General features: G+C 39.6%; 4 protein-coding genes and 1 long non-coding RNA gene across 11 annotated transcripts; 3 read left to right on the forward strand and 2 right to left on the reverse strand.

Annotated features, from left to right (window-relative positions):
• Positions 1–772: 772 nt before the first annotated feature.
• On the forward strand, positions 773–3,898 carry LOC112290779 (uncharacterized). Its single transcript, XM_024537453.3, has 9 exons — positions 773–931; positions 1,097–1,166; positions 1,298–1,365; positions 1,512–1,573; positions 1,813–1,894; positions 2,257–2,490; positions 2,799–2,927; positions 3,075–3,136; positions 3,343–3,898. The coding sequence occupies exons 1-9, from the start codon at positions 881–883 to the stop codon at positions 3,485–3,487; spliced, it is 903 nt and encodes a 300-aa protein (XP_024393221.1). The 5' UTR covers positions 773–880; the 3' UTR covers positions 3,488–3,898.
• LOC149987900 (uncharacterized) lies at positions 2,862–3,401 on the reverse strand. The gene is made up of 2 exons (XR_016505962.1): positions 3,264–3,401; positions 2,862–3,061 (listed from the first exon to the last, which is right to left on the reverse strand). It is a non-coding gene; the product is annotated as an uncharacterized LOC149987900 (long non-coding RNA).
• A 730-nt stretch (positions 3,899–4,628) lies between the features above and the next one.
• LOC112290693 (uncharacterized) lies at positions 4,629–6,843 on the forward strand. Its single transcript, XM_024537282.3, has 5 exons — positions 4,629–5,195; positions 5,523–5,581; positions 5,927–6,073; positions 6,374–6,505; positions 6,618–6,843. Exons 1-5 carry the CDS (start codon positions 5,000–5,002, stop codon positions 6,678–6,680), a joined length of 597 nt encoding a protein of 198 aa, XP_024393050.1. The 5' UTR covers positions 4,629–4,999; the 3' UTR covers positions 6,681–6,843.
• Positions 6,844–6,860: 17 nt separating this feature from the next.
• On the reverse strand, positions 6,861–10,863 carry LOC112290695 (uncharacterized). Of its 4 annotated transcripts, XM_090255176.1 has the most exons (6): positions 9,996–10,117; positions 9,133–9,825; positions 8,883–8,989; positions 7,852–7,974; positions 7,642–7,761; positions 6,861–7,360 (listed from the first exon to the last, which is right to left on the reverse strand). In XM_090255176.1, exons 3-6 carry the CDS (start codon positions 8,920–8,922, stop codon positions 7,299–7,301), a joined length of 345 nt encoding a protein of 114 aa, XP_090111302.1. In that variant the 5' UTR covers positions 8,923–8,989; positions 9,133–9,825; positions 9,996–10,117; the 3' UTR covers positions 6,861–7,298. The 4 variants fall into 4 exon arrangements, with proteins under 4 accessions (XP_090111302.1, XP_024393053.1, XP_073394117.1 ...); XM_024537285.3 differs by lacking the exon at positions 9,996–10,117 and having other exon boundaries at positions 8,883–9,011; positions 9,133–9,766; XM_073538016.2 differs by lacking the exons at positions 9,133–9,825; positions 9,996–10,117 and having other exon boundaries at positions 8,883–9,013.
• A 3,315-nt stretch (positions 10,864–14,178) lies between these two features.
• Positions 14,179–19,494, forward strand: LOC112290687 (putative E3 ubiquitin-protein ligase XBAT35). 4 transcript variants are annotated; one of them, XM_024537252.3, is made up of 10 exons: positions 14,179–14,711; positions 15,488–15,610; positions 15,924–16,038; positions 16,413–16,493; positions 16,597–16,685; positions 17,185–17,276; positions 17,549–17,627; positions 17,793–17,895; positions 18,122–18,207; positions 18,393–19,494. In XM_024537252.3, exons 2-10 carry the CDS (start codon positions 15,509–15,511, stop codon positions 19,134–19,136), a joined length of 1,491 nt encoding a protein of 496 aa, XP_024393020.1. In that variant the 5' UTR covers positions 14,179–14,711; positions 15,488–15,508; the 3' UTR covers positions 19,137–19,494. The 4 variants fall into 4 exon arrangements, with proteins under 4 accessions (XP_024393020.1, XP_024393023.1, XP_024393021.1 ...); XM_024537255.3 differs by having other exon boundaries at positions 14,179–14,394; XM_024537253.3 differs by having other exon boundaries at positions 14,531–14,843.
• Positions 19,495–19,808: the final 314 nt, after the last annotated feature.

Here is a 19,808-nt window from a genome sequence, read left to right on the forward strand (position 1 = left end):
ATTTGTGGATGTGTCGACTTCAAAGTAAAATTTAGTCAATAAAATTACTTCAAAAAATCATAAAACATTAATTTAACATCCAATTACGACCCCGACGACGAAGGAAAAAAAAAAAAAAAAAAAAAAAAAAACGCGTAAATATATTTTTAGACTCTAAAGGTTTACAGTATGAGTGCGACCCCACACCTGGACAATCCTATCCAGCCTGTCACGACGGGAAAGCGCCGACGTGGAGAGCTGACATGGCGTCTGACATGGAAGAGTGGGACGGACGCGGCGGACCATTCTCCCGCGCACAGCCCGGGCGAAGGCTCCCCGTCCCCCTCCCCCTCCCTCCCTCCCGCCTCCGTCGTCGACTCCATGCTTGTGGCTCTGCAAGCTCCACCAAAGCCTTCGCTCCTTGGTCGTCGTATTCGTCGGCAGATTCTTTTGCCACTCTACTCGCTCGCCTCCTTCCGCGTCCATGTCCATCGCTAAGATCAGGTGCAAGTTTGTTATCGCCTGTCTCTGGCTCTAATTACGCTGATCATGGCAGTCTCTACGGCCAACACTCTGCAGGCAAGAGCGAGGCAACGAGAGTCCAGTCAAACAATCTGTGATGCCGAGTTGGAATGGATTGAGTGAGGCACATTTGGACCTCTATTGCGTCTGCTGGGAAGGATCGACGTTCCTCGCGGGGTAGTTGCCACAGGAGCGATTGCGAACACGTGAGACGTGTTGTTGTGGCGGATTAAGAGTGCTGTGAGGAGCAGAGCGGAGATGTAGTTTCTGTGACCGAAGGAGTGGAAGTCTTTGAAATCTTGAGTGCGGCCGTTGGACCAGACCTTGGTGGTTAGTTTTTATATTTTTGATTTTTTTTTGAAGGATACTGCACCTTGCCATGGCGTTTGTAATTGACGACAATTACTTGGCCATCACTGCAATCGTCACTGTGAGTATTTTTGATTTATTGTGTTTTTTTGTTTATTTGTCGCCTTCTTTCATCGTCGGCAGCTTGAACAGCGGCATCGAAATCGGGCTTGCTATTTTTGATCCTTCATGCGAATGACCACATATTCTACTGTCTGTTTCTCTTTTTATTGTGTAACAAATGCAGATATGCTACCAGTTTGCATTTTTCATTGTTGCTGCTACCTGTAAATTCGACAAGGTTACCGACTTCGCTGGTAAGTGCGTTTGTTGTGTTGATCGCAATTTCGCTAGTTCTCTATTCGACAGCAGGAGAAAGTGCCTTGGTATGTAGATTCGCATTAAGTCGTTTTATAGTTGCTTCTGATACTTTCCTCGAATGTGACAGGCGGCACAAACTTTGTAATACTAGCACTGCTTACGTTTGTCCTTCACCAAACATGGCACTTTCGACAGGTGAATTCCCTTCGGAAGTTAGAGGATATTCTTTAGTCCTCGGCATGTCCTCTTCTTCTCATTCTTCACATGCTTTTAAGGTTGATACTTACATTGTCAGGGGGAGTAGCCTTGTCCTTAATGAATTCTTTTGGTCATGATTGCAGATTGTGCTCACAGCCCTTGTTGTGGTTTGGGGATTTCGATTGGCTATCTTCTTGCTTCTCAGGTACAAGAACATCTTCCGAAATCATAGTTGTCTGCTTGTGACTGCAGATTATTGTTTTCGAAGTTTTTGAACTTTCCTCGCTAACTTCAGAGTTAGGAACTAAAGGTCAAGAATCAGAACTAGATTGTAGTATCTTAACTGGTTGGCATAGCAAAAACAAATATCTAAATCTTTCTTAATTCCAGAAGCCTCATAAATGGATTCAGGAGTAACTAACAATACGTGGATGATAAATCCAGAATATTAGCATGGGGAGAAGATAAACGGTTTGATGACAAGCGCGGGAATCTTTTGAAGTTCGCTGCATTCTGGTTGACTCAGGTTTCTGCTCCCTCAAGGATGTGAATCCTCTGGTTTGAACAACTTTTTAAAATTTTATTCCTTTGAAATGTTTCGGATTAAATATGCTGGTTTGTGAGAACTGAATATGAGTAAAATTGTTCTAGTCCAGATTGCTGTGCGATTACCGAAATACTTTATTTTTATCTTTAACGGAAAAGCTATATTACACTACAATAACAATTGTTGGAGGATCGTTGTCAATGTTCCTTTTCTATTGAAGAGCATAAGATAAATGCGTATCGGATCTCAAACTCTGTTGGAAGATAACTTTCTATCCTTGATTCTGCACGTTTGCCTGTAACCCTCATACTTAAATATTGATGATGGATGTTTTTTGTCAGGCAATTTGGGTGTGGACCGTTAGCTTGCCTGTTACGGTTGTCAATGGAAGTGATAGGAATCCCAACATTACAGCGGCGGATATTGTGGGTTGGATTCTATGGCTTATAGGTTTATCTATTGAGACAGTTGCAGATCAGCAAAAGTTGAATCTGAAGAAAAATCCTGCCAGTAAAGGCAGATGGTGTGATGTTGGCGTCTGGGGTTGGTCAAGACATCCAAACTATTTTGGAGAGGTGAGCATTTTGGTTTGTCTTGCACTCATGTTTTTGTTGTCTAGCTTGTACGCTTGATGCCCCTCTGCAATAATACGTTATTATACGGTTCTACCATAGTCATTTCCGTTTAGTGCTAGTTCATGGATGCTAAACATGTCGTCAGAAGTTTAGGTTTTACAATGAGCTTCATTAGAACTGTGCTTATTGAAAATCTCTTGTTTCGACTTCATTCTACACATATATAGACCTCTGCTGAAGAGAATTTAACGCAAGGATTCAGCATTGTTTTTCAATTTTATCTAAGCAAAATTATTTCTTTATTGCAGATCCTTCTATGGTGGGGCATATTTATAAGCTCCACGCCAGTTTTAAGGAATGGCCAATGGGCAGTTATTGCTGGTCCTATCTTCATTACGTTACTTCTGCTTTTCTTGAGTGGAATGCCGTTGCTTGAGGTAATTTCTATGTTAATCACCATTATCAAGTCCTCATTATGATGAGAATAAAATATAATGTTTCAATTACAGCAATTGCAGAATACTTTCTGGTCTCCACATGTGTCTGGAAATCCTGAATCGAAGAATTTTGCCTGGGCGTTCCAGGAGTCAGCTGATAAGAAGCATGGAAACAATCCACAATACAGGACTTACAAGAACAGGACAAGGTAAGGCCATGCCGAGCGACCTATTAGATGTTTCTTTTCGCGCAAGGTGCATGAGCTGTTAATATCCGAGACCTGAAAGTAACAGGTTTTTTTAATTAAGGAGTACATCAAGTAATTTCGATCTTACATGTCGCCAGTTGACCATTTCTGGTGGTATCTTAGCTTTATTTCCTTTCACTGATGTGAGATTCCTTGTTTTGTCGCAGTCCCTTGATACCTCTACCTCCAGCATTGTATAGAGCGCTTCCAAGTTGGTTCAAGCTGGTGTTCCTTCTTGAACTGCCATTGTACAATAAGAAGCTATCAAGTGGTCAAGAACGATTGCAAAGCAGCACTGATGAAGTAGTATGATATCTTCGTCATGTATTTCTTAGATTTTTGAAAATATCCTAATTGGAGTTAAAATGCCTAGGTGTCTCATGGTTGTATTTTTGGCAGTTTTATGGGTTTCTGTAGAGCTTCTGCTTAAGAGTTACACTTGGGAATGTTGCACTGGCTTTAAAACAGTAAAAAATTTGCGAAACAGTTAAGTAATAATATACAAGGAGTCCAGTGTGTACGAGATTGTAGACGTAATATTTGGAGAGCATGCAAGGGTGTCGAGTAACTCTTAAACTACCTCGAACGAAGACTGCTCATTGATATGGATATCATTAGGCATGATTTTCGTACCTGGTCAATGTGTAGGATTCCAGGATTAATTTTCAGACAGCCTGTGATTTTAACTTTTATTTATATCTACATTTACATCTTTTCATTGGACGTTGATATGGGATAATTGTGTTGGAAACATGAAAAGAGCTATTATGATTTTTTTTTTTCTAGTGTGTATGGATGTAATGTGTAATCCCTTGAAGTAAGATAAAAACAAGAACTTCAAAATAAATTTAAACAATTTAATAATGTGATTTTAACCAAGCTACATTCGTATCATATTCCATATCTCACCGATCTCATTTCTTCCAACCGACACGAATTTTAAACACTATTTCAACACCCCACAATGTTTGAATAAAATCATATTATTTCGCAAGAATAAGAAAACAAAAAAAGGGCCGAAACTATAAAAAGTAGTGTCACACATTGAAAGTATGCAGAGTATCACCTCAATAACCATTGTTAAGTACACAAGCACATTGAGCATATACCCTACACAGTCGATCTACTTGGAATTAATTTAATATCTAATTTCATAATCTGTAGTTGCCAGAGCAAAACCTGTTTGAAGAAAAACGATGCCACGAAACCAAAGGGTAAAAGATGGAAAAAGGAAAGAAAAGAATTGGATAATCAGAGGGAAGGGAAAGAAATGATAGCGAAAGAAAGAAAGAAAAGTGAAGGAAAGAAAGAAAAGCAAAAGAAAGAAAGGAAAGGGAGGAAAAGAGAGAAAAGCGAGGGAAAGAAAGGAAAGGGAGGGAAAGAGAGAAAAGCGAGGGAAAGAAAGCGAGGGAAGAAAACGAAGGAAACGAAGGTGGTGTTGGGAAAGGCACGACCAAGCAGAGCTCGCGGAGCATCGAGGGAGGGAGGGAGAGCGAGTGAGGGAGCTCGATCGATCACACACAGACACACAGCGGAGCACCGCACGGTGGCCTTACCTCATTCAGTTCGTGTCGATCCCTGCACTCTCTGCCATGCCATGCGTTCTCATTCCCTCGTGATCGCCTCCACGCTTCCCCTCACCCTCTCGCCATTCCCATTTTTGCACTGTCTCGCGCCCGCTCAGGATCACTGCGCATTGCATCGTTTGGTTCCTGGAGGGCGATGTAAGGCTATGGAAATGCTCAAGCTCCATTGCAGAAGACCCATAGCACCCAATTGTTAGAATCGGTTTTTTTGTCAGGTTTAGGGTTCTGGGAGGTCAAGATGGAAGGGGGTTTGGGGAGTACGCGAATGGGCAGTCGGTCGTCCACTCGCCATGGTCCGGCATCGGTATTCCAAGGTCGAGTGCGGCGATGGAAGAAGTCTTGGGCTCCCGTGGCGCCTTCGTCCACTCCTTCCGCTGCAGCTTGTCGTGTTCTTCTTTACAAATGGTCGCCTATCACGGTACCCGCTGCTAACGGTATGTTTTCACATATGCTCGTCTTTTTTGCCACTTTCTCTTGCAATGTAAATAACATGACATCTTGTCTGTATGTATCCGCTGGATAAAAGAGCAATCAGGGGATATGGAAGTGGGATTCCGTTGAGTGTTTTCCAAAGGTTATGGTCGCTGGTCTTTGCTATGCCCTGGATAAGGGTTAGTTCGGTATGAGCTACTACGCGACAGTTTTGTGCTCATGTTCTATGCGCAATTATCAACGTTTGTTCTAGTCTGCACAGTTATTATTCTAGAACATGATCCTTTGGGGTTGAAGTTGTAATTTGTGTACTATAACTGTATTTCCAGGGACGAAAGAGTCCACTCCGGAGGAGCCACCACCAGCGAAACCCTTGCGATATTTGCCTGTACGTTATCTTCCAGATTCTGTCCTTTTTTACATAGAGTTTTTCTTAGATTCTTTATTCATTACTATTTCTCGAGCATTGATAGATTTAAAGAATGCACCAGGTCAGTTATCTGTGACGTTCAATAGGGTAAGTTCCATATTGTTTTACGTGCAAGTACGAAGTACTATAACCAGGAGTATAGAGTGTTGTTTGCTGTGAATCCGCTCGATGTATTCTTGGTTTGGGAATAGCGTTTGATAACTGGCGGTTTCATGAGGCAAATTTTAACCTCTCATATTAATCAGCTGCCTCTATCAAACGGTTAGTCTCTCTTAGACACGATAACAATGTTGCCTTGCGCAGGTTTCAGTAATCCTGCAACAGAAGAAGGAAGAAGCTCAGAAAGCTGAAGAAGAAGCTGAAACTCTGTCAAGATTAGAACAAGAGGCAGTGGCTGCCACAAGTCCAGCACAGGAGAAGGATGGAGCTGAGGCGGCTGGTACCCAACAGGTATTCTACTCAGGCAACCTTCGGCATGTTAATCGTAACCTTTCACTATGGGTGATCTACATAGTTTGAGGCTGAGGCTTAATTGTCAGCTGCCTGTGTATCTGCTGTGCACCAGTGACTACTGTTGATTGTGATTGGTACAGTTACGTGCTGTCATGTACTTGTGTTGTCTTAGTCGATATAGGTCAAGCTTGAAAATCTGTTGTTAATTTTATTCTTTTGAGTTATGATGCTCTCGTAGAGTATTTTGTATGGTTCGAAACGTAGTGAACAAACTCAAGATGCATGGTGATTCTGCAGGATACAAGCATGGGTGATTCTCAACCAGAACAAGCTGGTGATCCAATAACCAAAGTTGATGAAGGTGCAAATGCCACTGAGGCTGGAGAACAAGAGGTTCAAGATGTCACGGAAGCAAATCAAGCGGAACAGGTGCAGAGCTTGTTCGATGTACTGAATTTTCTGGATTTTTTTGTCGTCGATAATGACTTTTTCTCTTGGTTATTGTGTTGTAGTTACATAGTAGTCATTGTATATGCTGCAGGAACAGGACGAGAGCACTGCACAAGAACCAGAGGCTACATCTATGGATGTGACTCAAGGTTGAGACATTTTCGTCATAGTCTCCAATTTGCGTAGGCTGCACATAACGCTCACATAAAAACGTGAAACATTATTGTAGCTTTATATTCCGCAGCCTACACAGGTCTGCCAGGTCTGTACAACGTTTATAAGCTGCAATTTCCAGAATTCTTTGAATTGGGATCTTATCACAGGGCACTGTGGGTATGCAAAAGAAATTTCTTTATTTTAATTTGTTGATAACATTCACTTAACACCCTGCAGATGTCTCTACTATATCCAGTTAGCGATGAAGTGGCATTATATCATATTTGGGTGTACTTACTTTCACTTGGATCGCCCTATACATATGTATAACTTTGTACAACCGCTAATGGCAACGATGTTGTACGGTATCGAAACAGTGAATTAAAATAATGCAATGAATGATGACTATGCAATATGGTATGCTTTAACCACATCATGCTCGCTCTAAACACGATACGACACAAAAATAGCCTCCAATCACACAATTGAACAGCCATTGAAGTCTGACACTCGTAATCGCACATGAATAGCATCCTGCCTATTCATCTTATCGCTGCTCGTACAGACGGTTCATCAGCTGCTGTTCAAGATGTACCAGAAAAATATGAAAAGTATGCTAGTTCTCTTTGATATTTGTTGGCTCGCTTAACACATACTTGGGTAAATCATACTTTGCACCTGTCACACACGCAAGTGGATTGATCAGCAACAGGTCTAAATCCATGCTTTGCAAAAGCTACCTGGGTCCATCTGAGTTCAACGAAACTGTATCGAAAGCTAACTTAACTGAATTCTGTTACTATTCCAACAATTGAAAACAATTTCTAAGCAAGCATGACAACGTCAGTTCAAAAGCATTGCGCTATTTCCTTCCCAAGCATGGCAACGTAAGGTCGCAGCACAATATCACGAGGCATAATTCTGGAGGCAGAGAAGAGTCACAAGGTGAGAAGCTCAACCTCTTTCATCATAACAAATAGACAAATCTTCGGACTGGACAATGATACCGGCACTATCAACAATAACTTGCGCCAGATTAACATCGGCTTCTACTGCTGCTTTGAGAGCATCCCAAATTTCTGCACATCCAAACATGAGGAGGTCGAATAATTTGTAAAATGTAGCATCAAAGACTCACATTTTATTCCCTTTCAGGATCGGGAGGGTACCTTTCTTTCCACCGTAGTGAGGAGCCGTGTCCCAAAACTCGTCCCTCATCTGCTTCAGTTGTGTACGAGTGATGGGTTCAGTATGTTTCCACGGCTTTGGTCTCTTGATCCTCTTTTGATTTCCTGGCAGAGACGCACAGAAAGCTTCTCAGTGGAATTGTCCATCCCAACCACCCAGCTACCTGCTACCCTTGGTTCCGATATAGAATGTAATTGCTCGTCTACAATCCTTGCAAGGCTTTCGGAAAGCGGTGAAAAAAACAAGTATAAGGCTGAACATGTAAGCTAACACATCATTGCGCTTGCAAATTTACTGCAAGCAGTAGTAAAATTGATATCCAGCGCCCAACAAACGTTACTACTGGCGTTATCACACGCTGCAGGAAGGAGAAAATTAGAGCAGCGTTGGACCGTAGTGCCTTCATTCAAAATCTATCACCTTGCGTTCAAATACCTACTTCACGGATCCAAAAAAGATGCACTCACTGTGCGACTCTCCAAATCATTGAAGTAAGCAATAACAAGGAGCTGCTTCACGAAATTGCGACGATTTCTACCCACAAATCGGACACGTCAAAGGGATTTCTGTGGGTCACAAAATTTTCTCATACATAACCCTGCATTGAAAGAAAACACTGGAGTCCAACGCTACTATAATATTCTCTTTCCGACGCGAAGCATTGGAATTTATAGCTCGGCCTCATGCACACCGAATGCTACATACGTTGATAATAACATATTATGGTGCATGCTTACGAAACGGAACTGGGTGGTTCCAGCTCATCCAGGTTCCTTCCAAGTCATCATGAAAGCAAGCCTCAAAAATATGTTCCGTAAGAATCAGCAAGTAACAGCCTCCTCGTGTTAAGAGATGCGCGGAAAAAGCCAACCCCTGGTCGGAGAGAGAGAGAGCGAGTGGAATGCAAAAACGGAAGAAGGAATAACATTTTTCAACAAAAGACAATGATAAGAATAAAAACAAAAACGATATCGTAATGAGTTGCAGAGTAGGTGTGGGGAGGGGGGCTTACTATCTACGCCTTTGACTGCCTTCGATCCTACACAACCCATGTTCACTTGTTAAGGATGTTCACAGATGAGCTCCCAGATTGCATGCGCAACACCATCCGTCGTCTCCCTGCAGCAGTGCATTCAAACGCCTAGAGTGGCAGAACACAGCACAATCCATCAAACCCAGAGTAAATCAAAGTTCAATGCCAGATTCTCCAAGCCCAATACCGACACAGAGTGTGCTTGACAAGATTAGGAACAGAGATATACCTGCAATTCGAGCACCCAACAATAAGCTGAGGACAGGCGAGAAAGCAGGTTCAAAGGCCGGAGCAGCCCGGGACGAATAAAAAGGGCTGCGCTGGCGACGGCACTACTTTTGGGTTGCGGGAAAAACTAAATAAATAAAAATTATTAAAAAAATAAATAAAATAACGGAACAAACTAACAAACAAACAAACTAAGATGCAAGACAAGAGGAGTGTCCAAGTGCCGACAAAAGAAGCAAACCGCACATATAATGAGGACCCCAGCGGCGGCGACCAAAGCCAGAGGGGAGGAAGGAAGGAAAGAAAGAGGAGGGAGGGAGAAGAGACACAGATCGAGAGAAAGATCGGGGGAGGGAGGGACAGCGAGAGACGAAGTAAAAAAAGGCCACAGCAAGGTCCTTTCAAGGTTTCACCAACACAAAAAGCGTCTTCGTGCATGGAGAGTGAGTTATATCTGCATCCACCCGCCTCGCAGAATCCGTCACCAGAATCTGGGATCTAACATAAGTAACTCTCGCGCCCAACCTTCCCTGCAATTGGCCTCCGCCGCAGTAAAACCCAAAAATTCCCCTACAATCAATCCCTTCCTCCTCCTCCTCCTCCTCCTCCTCTTCCTCCTCCTTGCTCCCACACACCATCTCCTCTTCCCCTTCCCCTTCCCTTTTCCTCCCTTCCCTTTCCCGCTCCGGTAATTCTGGCAGTTGCAAAACTAACCAAATTCAGCAAACACCGAATCTCGTGGCTGGTGAGGCAGCAGTAGCAGACAAAAAAGAAGAGCTAAAACAGAACCAAAACGCAAGGCCAGCAGCGATGTTGGCAATCAAGCGATAGCGCAAGCGCACGGCGATGGCTTTCATGCGATACATTAAAATGGCGCCGGAGGGCGAAGGGGTTCCATCTCCATCTCCATCTGCTTCATCGCCATCGCCAACACCTGCGTTACCACCATCATCAGTGGACCTCTCTCTCTCTCTCTCTCTCTCACTCGCGCACACACACACCCCTCCGCACCGCAGCAGCAGCAGCAACGGCATCGGCCGCAATGGCTGGGATGCCAGCTGCAACGACGACGACGATCTCCATGAGCTTCTGAGCTTCCACTGGAGCTGCAGTCTGCTCTGCCATGCCCTGCTTTTTACGAAACCCCAATTTGGCATTTGGGACCAATTTTGCATCTCTTTCTCTCTCTCGCTCTCACAGTAGCCACCGAGAGTGACTTTCTAACATTGCATTAACCACGATATTGTAGTTTTGTTTGTATAGTTTGTTGTTGGTGGTGGGATTCTGGGATTGCACACCATTTTGTTCCTGGTGTGTGTGGGTTAGATTTGTGGGTTTGATTTCTGGGTTTGTACTAGTGGGTTGATAGATTTTTGTTTAGTCGTTTTTTTTATTATTATTATTTTATTATTATTATGTTTGTGATATTGTTCTATGATTCTGTGTGTGTGTTTATGTTGATTACATTTGATTTGTTTTTAATTGCTTTAGATTGATTAAGTATAACGAGTTTAATTGGAAAATAGATTTGGATCTTAGGTTACCATTTCATAATAATAATTCGACTTGTTGTTGTTTTGATAAGTTTTAAAATGCTTCATTAATTATGTTGTATTCTTTTCATGGTAATTTGAAGTTTAACAACAATTTCAAATATTGCACCAAGGTTGCACTTTTTTATGTAGTTGGACTTGTTATAAGCCATTATTTTTAATAAACAGTATTGTGAATTTTTAAATGCTTGATCAAAACGGAGATTATTATTTTATTATTATTAATTATTTATGAAAACCTTATAAAATGTATTATAAATATCACAGTAGTATGACAACTTTTTTTATTGCACTCAACAAAAAAAATATTTTCTAAATTACTAAATATTCATATTCACATTTTCGTTGCATTGTAAATTGAGTTAAATTGAAAAAATTAAAATTCTAATTGGTATTTTATTATCTAGCATCATTTTCTTTATCAAATGTTTTGTCTAATATAATGCTTTGCATTAGAACCAAATGCCAAAAATATTCAGAATGAATAAAAATGTCGATATTAAAATGTGATTTTTTTTTCTTGTTTTTATTTATATTACACAATATACAAAAACAACAGTTAATGCTATGTTGTTCTTTATTAATGCAGCACTAATTAAATCTATAACCTTAAATATAACTTAATTTATTTTATCTTCTCATTTAAATTTAATATTTTTTTAGATATGAAATATTTTCTGAAACTATCAATCAACTATCTTATAAATTCATATATATATATATATACACATTTCACTTCATTTGCATGTTTTAAAATTTATATTATACAAGAGATATATACTCTCAAGTTCTTTGAATATTTCGTGTAAATGTTGATTGTGCCTTAAAGTAATGTGTATACAACATTTTCTACATTAAAAGTAAATAATATATTTAAGTTTGATTCTTTGAAAATCAAGGATATCACAAAATAAAATTTCAAACTAAAATAAAGTTAAATTTTTTGTACTTAAATATTATAATATGTATGTTATATATATATATATATATATATATATATATATGGTGTATATTTGTACTTAAATAATATATATATAACATACACTAAAATAATCATGAAGTTGTAGAAAAAATAAATCAAATTAATATATGCAATAAATATCTTTGATAAAATTTATAATTACAAAAGCTAGTATTATTAAATTAGTATTCATATATGAACTTATTTGTTTACAAATTTTTATGTTGATGCCAATTTGATAATCAAAATTCAAGTTATGGATTACAAATTTTGACATTGGTACTAGAATATAATCTTATGCAATAATAAAACCACTATCTTGAGTGCTATCCACTCAAAGGATTGTTATGTAAACTCAACCTTATTTATCTACAAACCAAAAACATAAATATGTTTCTATTGATTTTTTTGTACATAACAGTAAACATATATATATATATATATATATATTATCTATAAAAATGGAACTTGGTCTAGTTTAATTGATATTAAAAACTAGAAAATAATGATTTGATTATTACTTTTAAAAATATAAAAATATAAAAAAAAACTTATAAAAAAAAAATTACATTGATTATACTTAAAAATATGTATTGAAAACAGTAACTTCAATAAATTATATAATAAAATCATTATAATTATTTTAGTCTCCACAAACTTCGATAGCCTAATCATACAAACAAATATAGAACTTAAAGAAATTATGTATTGTGATTTATAGGTTTTCTTTGCATAGTTCTATATCAAAAGTAAGAAGTAACTTTTAGGATTAATTCTTGCAACTATTAAGTTATGAATTATTGATCCAAATATTTTTAAATTAGGTATGTATATGTGTATATATATATATATATATATATATATGGAATTCTAATAAATTTGTAAAAAGAATATAGATAAGTTGTTAACTAAAATTTAAAAAATACAATAAAAGATACAACAATAATATATTAAAATGGTATAAAAACGTGGTAAAGTAAATGAGAAGTTAAAGTTTGGAAAGAATGTTTTAAAAATATCAGATGCACAGTAGTAAAATTGTGGCTGAATTTTTTAGTAAAACAAATTTTATACAAAAAATTGAATAATTTTTTTATCAAATAAAATCTAAATCTAAATTTGATCTTATTCGTGAACATTTTAGTATGTTAACTTTAATTATAGTGCAAATACAAATATTATTAGTTACTTTTAGCCACTATATTATATCAACATAATTTTCATCATTACCACCGAACATATACCAATTATAGTGCAAACAAATTTTTGCAGCAATGCATTTGTATTGCAAACTTAGGTTCTTGTAAAGAAGTTCTTGTAGTATATTAGTGGTTATTAAATCTTTACTTCTATTTTTTTTATTTATTTAGTTGGTTTTATTGTAGTTTATTATGTATATATATATATATATATATATAACTCTTTTTTTAGAAATAAACTTATTTGAAAAATAGTTTTTATAATAAAATACCATAATAATAAATTTACAGATATTCTTATCTTTAATATAATTCACATTGTATTCATAATATTTTATTGGAAATGATTGGAAATTCAATTAATATAATCAGTTTCAAAATGAATATAATCAATGCTACAACTTCTGGTTGCTTCATCAATTTTGGAATAAAATAACTATTTTTTTGCTAAAGAGTTTTCTCCTTTCACTACTTTGATATGTTAAGAGTAGGAATTCTGGATAGATTCTCAATATAGCCAGAATATTTGTATTTGCATTTTATTTTATTTTATTTGTATTTGACATTGTTCAATGATTGACTTGTGCAAGAGTTTGATGAGATAACTATCTATCGCCTGCAAGAGCTCATTGTCTAATACTTTTCACCACTTCCACCGAATTAGATCCTTCTTACTTCACGTGATATTGACCTAATCGAATATCTCTCCATCTCATTGGGAACGACTATATTTTAGGAATAGAAATCGCTCGACTCTCTTCCTCCAGGTCACTGAGATTTAAAGCAGCTATAAAAAAAATACCAGAGAAGCTCCTATTACTAGCTTGCTTGCACTATTAACCAAACCAAATTCTTTCCGTCGCGAACCTCGGTCTATTCACCACGAACCACATTCGTCAGAGGGAGCGTCGTCAAGTCCACAAGTCCATCGTCGCAGATTAAACGCACAATGTGCTAAATATATAAATTATTACACAACTAACCACACCAAATTCTTCGTATTCTAACCTTGTAGTCTATTCCCTTCGAACAACAGTCATCAGAGAAAACTCCTCAAAGTCTACAGGTCTCTCATTACAGATAACACGCAGAGCACACTAAAAATATATAAACAAAGAGACATAAAAAGAAAAAAAAACAAATTATGAAACCTAGTGAAGGCTGCCAACAAACACGCCAACACGCGCGTCCAAACGGGGATACATGCTAAATCATCACAAAGTCAATCCGCGGAGTGTCAGTTCCGCGGATGCGAGACTTGCTACACACGTCGTCACGTAACCAGGCCAACCTTATGACCCCCCAGCACCATTCCAAACAGTGATTGTCCTCCTCCGAGGACGCGCAACGTGCAGGCCGCGGAAGCCGACGGTGTCACAAGATCGAATGCGGTAACACCATTCAAGCATCGTGACATCCGAATTCTGGCTTTACGATTTCCTCCGCCATGCGCCGCGACTCTAAGACAACAACAACGAACAAGAGCGAGGGATCAAGCAAGCGAGCCAGGGTTTGAACCCCCGCCGGGGCAAGGTTCCATGCGAACGCAGGTGCGCTGTGGTTCCCATCGACTGCTCCTTATGTTCCCAGTGATGATTCCTTGTGTTCTCATCGTTGGTTCCCATCCGTTCCCCAGCGAGATTCCATGAAGGCGCTTTGTTAGAGATGTTGTGGCTTCAGTCTTGTGCTCGTGTTTGCGGACATCTGGTGCTTGTCGCAGCGCAATTTCACGCGCTTTGCTCAATCTGTGTGTGTGTGTGTGTGTGTGTGCGAGAGGGCTAAGGCTTTCGACGCAAGGTGGAGAGAGCGAGCGAGAGAGAGAGAGAGAGGATTTTAAGGTGTGAATCTTGAGGAAGAAGCGTTGCAGGTATCCTGATTGCGTGCCGTGACAGAACCTTTGCATTTCAGAGGCGAGGGGAGATTGGGAATTGGCTACGAAGGGGCTGTAGAGGATTTGTGATTGGATTCAGGAAGAGGGCTCTGGATTTTCGTTGGACGTGTGAGTGAGTCTATTGGAATTTGAAGATTTAGGTGTGATTGTGGTCGTTGTCGAGGTTGGGGTTGTGGGAGGACTGGGAGGACGGCAATTCGGGAACATAAGCTTGCTAGGTTGAATTCTGGGGTTGAGCCATCTCGGAGAATGTCCTCGTGGCTTTCGCGTTTGTGAGAATTTCGGTTTTAGAGTTTTTTACGCAACATGATTATGGTAACTTTGGTTGTACTTCTGGAACTCGTCGGTCACGACATGTTTGTTCGAGATTCCAGGGCTGGTTCATGATAGTTTTGTTATGTTTTTATTTTATTTCCAGGAGTCAGCCTACAATTCAGCTATGTTTTGGAATTTTTGTGAAGCCACCGCATATTCACTAATTACTTTTCTAGAAGACTGTGCCCTCAATATCCGCTCGTTTTGAGGGAATTGTTGACATTTTGAGCAATTTATTTTTGCTGTAAAAGCCTATGTTACACGTTATAGTTTCTGCGGACTTCAGATACCACTTTCGGTGTTGTCAAAAATGTATTCACTCATGAGAGTGAGGAGGTTCAAGGACCTAGTTTTACTAAGATCAGATTTTGTACCTAAGGATGACACTTTGTTGCCTCGAGATTATCTGAACTACTGGATTCTGTTTTAATGAACAGATTTGAAGATTCTAGGGTGAGATGGGGAATGGAGCAAGTAAGGATGAGCAGCTGTATCAAGCAGTTTTGAATGGAAACACGAGTGCTGTTAATGCACTACGACACGATGGAGCGTCTTTGGAGGTGAGAATTGTAGAGACGTTGCCTTTTTATACGTTATTAGCTTTTGTTGAATTGGGTTACCTTCTTATCCTTAAGTGAGGGGATGCCATTAGATTAAGTGATTCCGCATAGTAGATTAGGACGGTTTCTTTTCAGAAGGAAGCCAGTCATATGAAGAATCGCAAAATGTAACAGAGAGGCACTTTGCCTAATGAGTGTTTGAACTCTACGTTCTCACTACTGTTGAGTGTGGTAGCTAAGATGGTCACTTTTTATTATTTTTATGAGTTTATTGTTTTAATTGAATTTTTATATACTTGGTTTCGTTTTGCAGTCTATGGACAAAGAAGGCCGTACTCCTTTGATGATTGCATGCACACGGGGCAACTTGTTTGACATGGTGTTAACTCTACTCAATTTAGGGGCTAATATTAATGCCTACCAACCTGGTATGTTCTCTTCCTCAAAAATTCTATACCTCTTGTTATAGATATATTGTGAAATTGGCTATTTATTTCTTTCATCGTATTCAAGTTGCTTGTCATGAACTTGTAAAAGAATAAACCCTCACAACAAGGGACCAATATAAAATTAAGGCGTGTTATTCATATAAATTTTGTAACTTTAACGATGTAATCCACTCAGAAGCTAAAAAACGTAACCATTAGAAACTGATCATGCAGTCAAATTCGTAAAAATGGTTATAGATCCTTAAAAAACGAGCTTGGAGCCATTTAGAATTGAAAATAGCCCAAAAAGCTGGATTACGAGGAGACTGCATACTTTGTTTTGGATTTAATAGGGGGAACTTTTCTCGGTGCAGGATCTCATGGAGGCCAGCCACTACATCAGGCTGCAAAGCTTGGCTTGGACAGAACTGTGTTTTTATTATTATCACGTGGAGGTATGATATCCGCATCACACTCCTTAGCTAAAGTTCCTTCTGATTATTTGAGAGAGTAATATATCTGGTACAAGTCTTACAGCAAATGTTTCCTGTTATGCAGCGGATCCACTTGCTGTAAACGATGATTCTTTGACGCCACTGGACTTAGCACGTAATCGAGGTCATCTCTCTGTCGTACGCATGATTGAGGTAAGTTCATTCCATTTTTCTTGTGCCGTGATGCTGCAGTTCTTGATATTCTGTCTTTCGCTGATATTGACATTTATATTACAGCTTCGCAGTTGTTCTAGCGAAGGATTTCGAGCGAGAATCACTAGTTGAAAGTGTAGAGCATTTGCCGTTACATGATACATTAATAATCTCGAATAATAATGAATATTCTATAGGATGTTTGCAACGGCAGTAAGATTCTCTCATATGATGAATGTATGTCATTTTAACTGCCTGGGCATAAAATGACGATTTTGCTGCGTGGAGCAATGGGACAATCTGTTAACCTTTCCTTCAAGCTAGAGACATATGTTGCTGTTCAATTCAATATGAGCCATGAGTAGTCAAGGAGATGATGCTTATCTCATTGAATCAATTCTGGGGAGTTTCAGGGTGGATGGTCAATCATTTTTGGTTTATGATGTTGTCCCATCGTCATTTAAGTGCGTTTGACGTTATATTATCTCCTACTGTACAGGATCGTGTTGCTATATTTACTGGCATGCTCCGAGAGCTTTCTGGACTTGGTTTTCTAGAAGCAATTGCACCTCAATGGGTCACTAAGAAGATGTAAGCAACGTTTCTTGCTATACATCTAAACCTTGGAGTTGACAGTAGGCTGTATTATCATTATGTTGGCAGTTGTTAGGAGTGAACTTGGTGTCATAGTGTTCGTTAGAAGTAAGCTGGAGGTTTTATGTTCTCTGTTAATATTCGCATATTCAATTTATGGACTCTGTAGAGTTGTAACCATTATTGTTGACATGGATTGTAATAAATGCTAGGATGGTGTATTTTGTGTGTTTTTTTGACATTTAGTTTATTCTCGCTGTGTCACGCAGTTGGGCTGCGGTGGTACCAACAGGATCCGATACTAGAAAACCTCCTAAATATGAGCTGGTTATTTACCTATCTTTTAAGGTAATGGCTTCTTCATTTATTAGCTTGTTCGTTTTCCTACCACGCTTGAAGGGATGCCGAATGAGGTATGAGTTGTTTGGTTATGACCTTTCGTAAGAACTGATTGAACTTTTTTGTTGCTGAGAATAGTTGGAGCTGCCTAATTTTTTGTGGTTTGTTCCTCAGAATCCCTTGCCACGCACTATTATTTCCCTTTCAAGGGCTGAGGTGGAGGAACCTAAGTTCAACATGCCTGACCCCGTTCTAGTTCTGACAGATAGGAACACAAGTGAGTATCTGTCCCTGGGTTCATCTTTTCTTCGCTTCTATTTCTTCTACCTTGTATTCCCTATTTTCCTTTTGTCTTTATTCTTGGAGTGTGTTCTCGCTGTAAGCTGGGAAGTTGTGTTGCGAAGCGCGCAGCGCGAAGCGATGCTTCAAAGTCGCTGATCATTGGATTGTTCTTACTGCACGTTTGTATGCTGAGAATCCTGTTAAATTTGGGGATGATGCAGGAACGAAGTATAAATTTTTGGCAGAAGCACCAGGTGACAAGGCACAGATTGAGCGGTTGTTTTGGGCTTGCAAAGGCGTTGAGCAGGTATGGGACCTTATCTTGTATCATGAAATGAGATGTATGGTTGATCGTCAAGGTCACTTAGGTTTTTCAAAATAATATATGGACTGCTTTTTAAGTCCGGCGGTAAAATTGGTTTCAGGCTTTTCTTCTGGCTCATAATCAAAGCATGTTTTGAACGATTTTCCTGTGATAAATCTTGGTTGCAGACTCCTGGTATTCCACCGCAAGCTGTTTTGCAAGGGATGGCTGCAATGATTCGACCAGCAGCCCAGCAACACCAGTCACAACCACATGTTACAACTCAAAGTCCTAATTCTGGGAAGCTCAAGCATCCCTCTGAGAGAACTAGTGATGAAGCATTGCGAATGGGCATCGATGCGTCTCTACGCACTGCTGCAGCAGAAAGCAGCAATCTTGGGGGTTGGGGTAACGATGACATTGCGTCGAGCTCAGATTTCAATGGTTGGGGTTCGTCTACAGATGCTGGACCCAGCAGCGCGCCACGTCCCTCAGAAGAAGTTCCGGAGCCTGAGCGTGAGAGAATGCCTGAACCTTTGATAACGTCGATTCCAGAATATCACCCAACTGAAACATATGATTCTTCTTCTACCTCTTTGCCTGCGGTACCTTCAGCTCCATCTCCAACTCCACCACAAGTACTCGACCAAGTTGCTTCAATTTCTTACCCTCAAATCGATGCATCACCAGTTGAGGTTGATTACTTGGCTGATGCTCAGCCGTCTCCGTCTGCTCCGCCCGTTGGCAAGACGACAGACGAGAAAGCTGGTCAATGTGTGGTTTGCTGGGATGCTCCAGCACAGGCTGTTTGCATTCCGTGCGGCCATTTGGCCGGGTGCATGGATTGTCTGTCCGAGATTAAAGAAAAAGGTTGGGGCTGTCCTGTGTGCCGGACTGCCATTCAGCAGGTGGTAAAGGTGTACACTGTTTGAAGGAGGCTTGTGGCGTAGCCTATTGATATGCCTACTTTTATTGCTCAAGGCAATTGCCTCCTAATTTTTAGTTCTCAGTAGTACAAGATCTCGTGTCACGTATCATTATTTGTAAGAAGCCTTGATTCAGAGTAGGGTAGGTTAGTTTGACAATCCCATCGAAAGTCATGTTTTGCTCCAAAGAAGTGCTTAATTAGTTAAGAACCTCCAACAATGTGCATTTCTTAGATCCATCTGGAAAGCTCTTAATTTTGTAGATAGCTTTTATCGATCTAGACAAGCTTTCTCTCATCAGGTAACATTAAGCGAATTTTTATGTGCAACTAATCAAATTGAGGGAAGAAGAGATCAATTTTAATTTCTGGTGTTCACATTCACACAATAATGCAGTATCAGATTCGTCTTGATCTTAAGTGACATTATTGCACGGAATGTGAGGACTTGTTCAACGTAACACACAGATGCTTCTGCAATCAATTGCCTGGTATCTAGATTTCTGGTTCGCACTTTAGCAGAATAGGAAATTTTCGTGGCCAGCAGTAAGATTAATGCGAGTATATCAGAACATTTCTAAAAACTTTGAGATATTAGTAAGAGCTCATGCGTAGCCTTGCGCTTATTATCTCTCACATCTTCGGTACAGTCAGTTCAAGTCCAATTTGTATATATAGG

This window comes from Physcomitrium patens, chromosome 13 (genome assembly GCF_059467195.1).
Source record: "Physcomitrium patens ecotype Gransden chromosome 13, ASM5946719v1, whole genome shotgun sequence".
NCBI lineage: Eukaryota > Viridiplantae > Streptophyta > Bryopsida > Funariales > Funariaceae > Physcomitrium > Physcomitrium patens.